Source organism: Athene cunicularia, assembly GCF_003259725.1.
Source record: "Athene cunicularia isolate RWA chromosome 5 unlocalized genomic scaffold, athCun1 chr5_part3, whole genome shotgun sequence".
Taxonomy (NCBI): domain Eukaryota; kingdom Metazoa; phylum Chordata; class Aves; order Strigiformes; family Strigidae; genus Athene; species Athene cunicularia.
In genome coordinates this window covers 9,356,818-9,365,887 of record NW_020799103.1, presented here as the reverse complement: position 1 = coordinate 9,365,887, position 9,070 = coordinate 9,356,818, and the positions used below count along the sequence as shown (strand labels likewise).

The following is a 9,070-nucleotide window of genomic DNA, read 5'->3' as shown; positions in this document are numbered from 1 at the left end:
AGAAATCCTTCCTCAGAGCCAGCCTGACCCTGCCCTGGGCAGCTTGAGGCCATTCCCTCTTGTCCTGGCGCTTGTTCCTTGGTTCAAGAGACTCATCCCCCCTCTCTGCACCCTCCTGTCAGGGAGCTGTAGAGGGCCATGAGGTCTCCCCTCAGCCTCCTCTTCTCCAGACTAAACCCCCCCAGTTCCCCCAGCCGCTCCCCAGCAGACCTGTGCTCCAGACCCTGCACCAGCTCCGTTGCCCTTCTCTGGACACACTCGAGTCATTCAATGGCCTTTTTGGGGTGAGGGGCCCAAAACTCACACCAAAAGAAAACCATCAGCCATCACTGGTCCTATCTTCAGTGTTCTTCCACTGTTACTACCATCCTTTTTCTGTCTTAGAAAACATTAAAGGGAAAAGCTTTAGAAAGGAGAAACTCAGGCACATCATAGAATCAAAGACAACCAGGTTGGAAGGGACCTCAAGGATTGTCTGGTCCAGCCTTTCTTGGCAAAAGCCCGTAGTCTGTGACATACAGAAAAGCCTAACTGATCTTCCTCTCTTCTGCAGATTCACAACGCACCTGAACTAGCCTCATTTTGTGAAGGCTTCTTCCTCAAGCATATGAGCTCTCTCCTAGAACAGGACTCATTCAAACAGCTGATCTACAGCCGGAACAGCAAAGTGCAAGGCCTGGACCCTCTGCGAGACCTGCAGACAGCCCTGGCCGGCCGCCTGCACTCCGTGTATGTCACCTCCAGGGTGTGAGGCGGGAGGGAGGCAGTGGCAGGAGCCCCGCTTCAAACGGCAAAGCTCTGGCTTTCCTGGTCGCCTTTGGGATCTTGCTGAAAGCCCCCCACAACAGCTGTTCCCCAGGCGAGGGTGCTGGGCCTCGTCCACGACCAGGGGGAGCTGGCTTCTCTGTGCTACTACTGTCACAGAAACACTGTCACAGCACAAACAAGAACTGAGGATGCAAGTGAAGAGCCTCAACTGAAGAGAAGATCAATGCTGCCATTTCAAAAAGCACACTGCAGGGCTGTAGAGAAGTGAGGCAACCCAACACCTAATTGTAGTCTTAAGTGTCTGTCTACACCCCATAATGGCCACCTAGTTCATACGCATTAGATGTTTTACTTGTAAAAAGGCTGCACAGAAGGAGTTTTCTAACCCTCTGGACCACTGCCTGCTCAGCAAGTCACCTGTCTGAACACAAAGGCTGGTGTCCACAAACTACTTCACTCTAGTAATAAATACCAGTGGCTACACCTGGCAAGACTCTGACATAAATTTTCCCCCAAACTGCTTGCACCTTGAGAGAGAGATATTTTGTAGATGTTCAAAGCTGAGTAGAAACTAACACTAACTCTGAAATTACTCACTCTTTAAACCTAGTATGAGAAACCGAGCTGGGGCAGGGACAGGAGTATTGGTTTTTTTGTATTTTTTTAATACGGTTTCACTGTGCTAGTTGTTAATCTGTTTTGAGGAGAGAAGAAAGACTATCTACCCTTTCACTATCAAGGCCTGATAGTGAAATCTATCACTTTCACCTTAAAAACCTGTTTCTGAACATTATCTGTGAAACCTGACACCATAAAAAATGTTTTCTAACAGACTCAGGTGTAGTAGGAGCTAGCACTGTGCTGAAAAACTGTCCAGTAACATAAAGAGCAATAAAAGTCTCCCTGAGACCCTGAGGAACATACAGCTTGATGGTTTGTTCTCTCTCGGGAGCTAGCTGGGGTGAGAAGCTCTCACCTCTAGTCTCCACCTCCACAGCCTCAGCCATGGAATGTTTCCACAGCTACGCTACCTCAGGGGGGACTGGGCCCAGCGTGCACCTGACAGGCTCCTAGAGGTAGGCTGCAGTCTAACATTTAGGCAGCAGCACTTGAACAAGATGCCTCAACTCAAATGCCCAAGATTCGCTTTCTTTGCTTTGTTCAGAGCTGATGCTTTCTGGCCCAAAAGGACTCATTCGAGGCTGCCTTCGAGCTGGCTGACTTAGGAGAATGAAATGGAGATAGTTCAATCTAGAGTTTTGAGTCTGAAGCAATGTTTTTGTGTGTGTTTTTTGATTTTAAATAATCCCAACCTTAGGAAAGCAGTTACTTGTGTAAAAACACAGACCTTGCTCTTACCAATAGCTTTAAGGAAAGACCTTCAGGTGTTCCCACACTGATCTCTGTTAGCACCCACCGAAAGCATTTGCTAAGACACTTTTGTTCGTTATAGGTGGGTGAAGCAGATGAGAAAGCAAAGTTTTCAGTGGAGAACTACTGCTTCTTAGAAATGCAACAATTAATACTGTAACTAAACACACTGGAAGGAGGAGGCGGCTCAGCTGGGCCCAAGCTCCAAAGCACAACACAGACATGGTTGAGGTAGGTCAAGGGAAGGAGAACAAACTCCAGCATCTCCCAACAGCTCCATCGAAGTCTGACCGTGCCTCATCCCTGAAGGATTTCCACGGGAGGCAGACTGCACGCGAGGACGAGAATGATCAGTCTCAGCTCAGTACTGACAGGCACCTTCTAATCTGTGCTTTAAGTACACACCCACTCCTGACTATCACCAGCTTCAGTAACCCTATTTATTGTCAGAAAGCCATACAGGTGTTTCAAAATTATCACTGGTCTGCCTGAAAAATACCACAAAAGGCTTTATCTTGGAAAGTATTTTCAAGTAGCTGCTCCAGCTATCTGTACAAATATGTAGGTCCTCTTTTGTTGCTGTAATATTACAATGCTTTGTTAATTGTACATTAATGTTGTCATTTATGTAAATGTACCAGGATTTTATTAACAACGTAATTTTAAAATACACAGCTGCTGTTGTTTATTCTGCTCTTCTAACAACAACAAAAACTGTATTTAAAGACACTTCTGTGGAAAAGGCAGTTGTGGCTTCAGCATCTTAAATTTCTTTTGGTATATATAGCTAATGCTATGCTTTAAGACAAGGGATAAAGAAGCATTAACTTCCCCTTCCTAGGCTCAAACATTTTTTGAAGTGGCAAGTTTAACTTGAATTGTCCCTAGCTGCAGTAAGTTTACCTGCTTTCCATCGAAAAGCAGCCAGATGGTAGTGTCTAAGAAAAATCCTAATTCTAAGATCCTTCTCTGCAGCAGAAGAAACAGTGAGAGACTTAAAACAACTATTAACCTGTAGGTATTCAAGCAGTCCTCAGAAGTTAAACATCTGATTCACTTCCAAATCTGAAAAAGAAGATGTGAAAAAGCAGGTAATGCTCCCTTCTGGAGCCACCTCAGACCTCCAGAGGCCACAGTGGCTCTGGCTGGGCAGTGGCTGGTGCCTCCCCGTGGCAGTAGCGGGGTTTGTGTCAGAGCATTGAGAACGCCCCAACAGCCGCACAAAGCCAGGCCTGCAGCCCTACAGGGAGCAAGGGCATTTTTTAATCTATGAGGTGAGAAGTATGCAGGTTTAATTCCGCTGTCAGAGCAAGAATTTGACCCAGAAATGTCTTCCCTTTCCCTCCCCAAAGTTTACCTCATAAATCTTACAGACCTCTACCATGTTTGGGGATAATGGCTGAGCTGTAACTCTGAATTTGGTGCTACCTCTACAGGACTCGAATACTTTCTTAGGTCACTAAGCACATTTCAGAGGAAACCATTAATACAGCCAGAACCTGCACTGGGCTGCTGAGACTTCGTAATTGCTCCTTTTGTTGCATTTCCCACCACACATCTGAACAAAGGGAACTGTGCAGAGTATCTCTGTGGTGTAGCAAGACTTGAAATCCAGTTCTATAATAAATTACTGTCACAAGCATTTCTTAGCATTTGATTTACATCATCTGAGAGAAGTCTGCTGGGAGCGATGCATGAGGGGTGCTTTCTCTTGCGTTGTGCCGTTCCACCGGCACTCTTGGAAACCCACCAATACAAACACCGACTTGCTCTCAAGAGTCACGGAATACAAACACGCGAGATTCCCTTTGGAACACTTTTACTCTAAGAAGTAGATTAAATAGCAATTTCGTATGAAACTAGTTGCATACCACCTCTACTTTGCACAGCGCTGCCTTGGCCTCCTAGAAAGTAATGTAACAGAGTTTGCCCAGCTTTGGAGAAGCACAAAACTTTGCTGGCTGTAATTGTATCATTTCAGGGGGCAGAAAATAGAGCTCACACATCTGCCTGAACAGGCCTGATGACTAAAATAAAACCTTTTTGCTTTATAATAATCCCTTGCACAGCCGACAAGCACCGGCTAATGTAGCTCCACTACTAACTGGCTCTTTGCCCCCACCAAATGCTGCCCAAGCAACCAGACATGGCTTCCTGCACCTGCCATAGCTGAGACGGCCAAGGAGACACAGGAGGGAAAAAGGAGGAGTGGCGATTCCCTTGAGGAGCAGGGCCTGCAAGCTGCTGTCGCCACTGCCTGTGGCAGGGGACTCACACGCTAGATTTGCCTCCCCAAAGGGCACATTTTGAGTGTAAGGGATCCATTAAGCTACAGCAAAGAAAAGAGAATATTGCACTTCGCACTGTTTGCCCAAGTAAGAGAGGGGCAGGAAAAAAGGTTTCCATCATATGATGAAAAAATCACAGCACAGCAAGGAAAAAGGCCTCGCTACCAGCAACACCCAGCCCCGAGCTGGAGTCAGTTCAGTGCTGTCTGTAGCTAGAAAAATGAGCAGGCCAGTTCCCAAGGGCTCGGGCACTCTAAGCTCACAAGGGGCCAGTGGCTTCCTACACCAAGCACAGGGTTTCAGCCAGCGCTCCCATGCCCGTGTCTAGCTGCAGCAGGCTCCCTGTGCCCCTTCACCTGCCACGGCTGCTAACAGAAAGCAGTCGGTAGAGAACACACGCCACGAGGTGCAGTAGTCTTAGGGCCCTTACTGAGACAGGCTCGTGATTCAGAGACTACATAGGGAAGAAGCAGTGACACCGTCAAACAAAAATTCATCTGTGGAAGCAAAAAAACACCCTCCCAAGGGAATATCATGATGGCCAAATAGAAAAGACATAACTTCCTCCTGCCCCTTCTCCTTGCCCGTATCCAGCACGCCAAGCTTTGCCTTCCAGCCAAGCTCACTTCTCCCTCACAGAGCTGCGGGAGGCAAGAGCCCTCCTGCAAGCCCAGCCAGCTCACAGCAGCAGGGACCATCCTCAGCTTCACTGGTTTTACTTCCTCCCAGATACCTCGCAGAGGTCAGCTCACTCCAGCTGTCAAAATAGCTCACGGGTCTCCAAGCAAGCTGGATGATTCCACTGACAACTAGGTCACATCTACCCACCACCTGCAGAGAGCAGCTCAGCTAGATGTGGCTTTCCCATTCCCCTCCAATTAGCCACAGTCGTCCATCACTGCATGCAAGACACAAATACATGTGGGTAGTGGGTTATGCACAGACCCATCCCCTGACCAGGAAAGGAGGCGGCAGGGACAGCTGAGCAGGCTTTGCCTGTGGTCAAATGCCTGCAATGCAATTAGCAGGACACAAGGCTCCCTCAAGCATTCACAGCCCCATCTGCAGGGCATCCAGGTCTAGAAAAACCAGAAACCTGCTCTAGTCAGAGGGAAAAACTCAAAAGCAACCAAACCAACCCAATCCTAAAACTCAAAGATACAGAACTCGCTCTCAGCTCCAATGTCACGTGGCATTTTAGTGCACTTCTGGCTACAGAAAGACGTGCAACCTAACTGGTGTTGGATTGCATTCAGCTAGCCCTTACTCTAGCTGCAATTTTAACCCAGCTTGACTGATGGAAAGCACAGACAGAGGAAAATGTGGTTTGACTAGACTTGTTAGAAAAAAAAAAAAGAAAAAAAAAGATCCACATCTCTCACTTATTTTAGTATCTGAGGGCTTTTTTCCACTTTGCTGTTCAAAGAGCAATAGACAAGCAGAGGAATCCAGAAAGCTGCCAGGAATCATAAAACGTACACGGAAAACCTGAAAAAGAATGGTTCAACCGAATACACACATTTTCTGTAGAAACAGCAAAATTCTCCTTAAATACAACTCCCGCTTAGAAACAGGGGGCACACACGTAGAACAAACCCTCCAAGTCTTTTACAGTAACTACAGCACACCCAGTTCAGAGACAACAAAGCAAGAATTACCACAGCCTACAGAAAGCAGCCGATGCAGCTCTAGAAAGATCTCAGCTAAACAGTAAAATTATAATCTGCTTGAAGAACCCCACTAAATTTTGCCTCCTATCTTCCACCTTGATTTACAAACAATTTACAAGAAATCTCGCTGGACTGTAGATATTTTCATAGACCAGCTCCTACGTAGCCTGTTAACGTGAATGCTTCTGATACTTTCCCCAGAACTGTGCCAGGAAGTCAGGCATCAAAGTTTTTTATGATTGCTGCCTACTAGCATGAGAGTTTATTTCCTGAAATGAGCAGAAAACTTGGTCTGATTACAGGCCTCCACAGTAACAGCTTCATCACAGCCACGTGCAGGCCACAGCTTTGGCACCGCAGAAGCAGAGGACAGTTAAATTCACACACCATTTCACAGATATTTAGCAGGGCCTTAAAAATAAACAGAAACTTTGACACATTTTTCATACAAATATTAATTTTTTTGAACTTTTTGGCCATTTGATCCTTAGCTCAGCCCTTAAAAAAAAAAAAAAAAAATCACAAACCTATTTCTGAGCCCTAACAGCACATGGGTGTTCTGTAATAAAACTTCTCTTAAACTTTAGAGCCTATTCTTAGAACTAGAGTTTAACAGTCTTCCCGAGACATGCATTGTAATTTGCACCATTTTTACATTTTAAGGAAGTTCAAAAAGCATTTTCTTAGCACAATAAGTAATGTGCAATAAAAAAAAGCATTCTGATATTGTCACCGTTTAGACACTAAGACCCAGGGCAAGTAAAACGCTACCACCTGGGTGAACACATCCAGCAATCTGCATAGGTTAGAGAATCTAAAATAATTACTGCCACTTTATTAGCACAGTTTCCACACGCTTTAAAAGAACTCGAAAAGTGTTTAAAGCTTTGACTCGCAGCCTGTTAAACTACAGCTGAGTCCTGCCAAGCAGGGCATGTGAAGTGGGCAAGCCAACAATATTCAGTCAGCAGCCATTTGATACCAGTTCCTTACCTGACCACCACTTCAAGCACACCTGTTGCCCCTTTTTCAAATGGTTAAAGGATGTGACCAGCTTGGGACAATCCATAAAAAACCCCTTTTACTACAATAACCATCCCTCAGACAAATGTGACCAACTCAAGAGACCTCTGCATTGAGCTAAGCATGACGCTGGAGAAACACAGTCCTACAGGTACCCCTGGGAAATGTGGGTTTGATGCCGCAGAGCCCCTGGGCTAGAGAACAGCCTCCAGGCCCAGAGAATCCCAGAATCATCTGGGTTGGAAAAGCCCTTGAAGCTCCTCCAGTCCAACCATTAACCTCACTCTGACCGTTCCCAACTCCACCAGATCCCTCAGCGCTGGGTCAACCCGACTCTTCAACCCCTCCAGGGATGGGGACTCCCCCCCTGCCCTGGGCAGCCCATTCCAACGCCCAACAGCCCCTTCTGCAAAGAAATCCTTCCTCAGAGCCAGCCTGACCCTGCCCTGGGCAGCTTGAGGCCATTCCCTCTTGTCCTGGCGCTTGTTCCTTCGTTCAAGAGACTGGGTTAAAGGCCCAGCCATGCTCCTCCTGTTTGTCAGAGCTGGAAGAGACTGGCCACTGAAAAGTCTCCAGCACTAGCCACAGCCCCTCCAGCCTGACTGCTGGAACATCCCGGCGGTACAGCTTGGCTCTTTGTCCCTCAGCACCGAGTCAGGCACAGAGAGCTGACAGCAGCAAGTCCCACAGACCCCACCCCCAAGGTAAGTAAGGCTTTCTAGCTCTTCATCCTCCTCCCAGCAGGGCCACCACTTACCCTATTTTTAACAATAACAGCAAAACCAGGGAGAATTCACACTCACCTTTTCTTCTGAGGATTTCCCAGACAGCTTTGTCTTCGCCTTGTCTGCTCCTTTCACAACTTCTTTAGAGCTGGTTCAGGGCAGGCAGCCACCACCTCACCCCTGCAGGCTGCCGGTGCTGCTCTCACACAGCTGGGTGGTAACGAGGCCCCTCATCAGGCCTGTAAGAGCTGCAGCTGCAGGTCTCCCTTCTCAGGGCTCAGCTGTCCCCCCACACGTGGGGGATGTGCCCTCAGCACTGACTCTCACACAGTGGCCTCCTGACCAAAGAGCACACAGGCTGTGCAAGGCTCATGCTTAATATAGGTGCTTCATAAAATAGTCTCCTGGAGAAGAAATGCTGTCTTTATCTAGGAAGAAACTGGTTCTTTAAGGATTTGCTGGAAAAAGGAGCTGTGAGATTCACAAGTAAATATAACGCAGCTGTGTATCCTAAGTGTCTCCGTTCCAAACCTCTAGGGTGTGAAGCTGGAACATCAAGACAACACACCAGGACACTCAGGTTTGGGACAGGGCCAATCTGTGTCAGTTTGCCCTGGTTTGGAAGCCTCTGGAGTCTGACAGGCACCAGACCTACACAGTACTGCAGTCCCAGAAGGTCCCAGCTCCAGACTGGCAGATATTTATTACCAAGCAAGGACCACCGAGCAGGAGAGCTGGGGAGTTCAGGGGCTCAAAAAGATCACTAAGAGCAGGTGTCAGTATGATAGTGCTGATTTCCCAGCAACCTTAGCACAAAACTCTCCACCAAAGCCAAGCAGCAGGTGTAGGTCAGCCGATAGCAGGGAGTCAAGAGTGGCCAAAGCAGCCTCCCCAGTGCTTGTTAATCATGCAACCCTGCCTGAGAACTAGGAAATGTAAATTACTGAGTGATGGGAATGCTGAGACCTCGTAAGCAAGTGTGAATGCAAAAGAGCAGCCTTTATTGCAGCTGCTGGAGGAGCACAGTAAGTAGGAACTATAGGCTACCTTCCAAAATAGAAGTGTTCATTGTACACCCTGAACTCCTGTGAGCAAGGACCAAATCACGAGTCTGAGCTGACAACATGCTCACTGAATAGCCAGCCCCAAATAAAAACTCAGTTGTCCTTCGCACCGAAAACTCCCTCCAGGCACAAAGGAGTGGCAGTACTCCCGAACCAATAGC

The 9,070-nt window shown here is 47.4% G+C and overlaps 1 protein-coding gene across 2 annotated transcripts in view; it reads left to right on the top strand.

The window, feature by feature from the left end:
* ABTB2 (ankyrin repeat and BTB domain containing 2) overlaps positions 1 to 3,972 on the top strand; it is a 136,599-nt gene extending 132,627 nt beyond the window's left edge. The window contains exons 17-18 of one of the 2 annotated variants that reach the window (XR_003398651.1): positions 554 to 1,701; positions 1,738 to 3,971. Coding sequence is in view for 1 of the 2 variants with exons in the window: in XM_026850838.1 (XP_026706639.1) it covers positions 554 to 729; positions 2,222 to 2,276 (231 nt within the window). In the remaining variant the exon portion in view is untranslated. Of the gene's footprint in view, positions 1 to 553; positions 1,702 to 1,737 lie in introns of both variants that reach the window. The other variant, XM_026850838.1, reaches the window with a different exon arrangement.
* Positions 3,973 to 9,070: the final 5,098 nt, after the last annotated feature.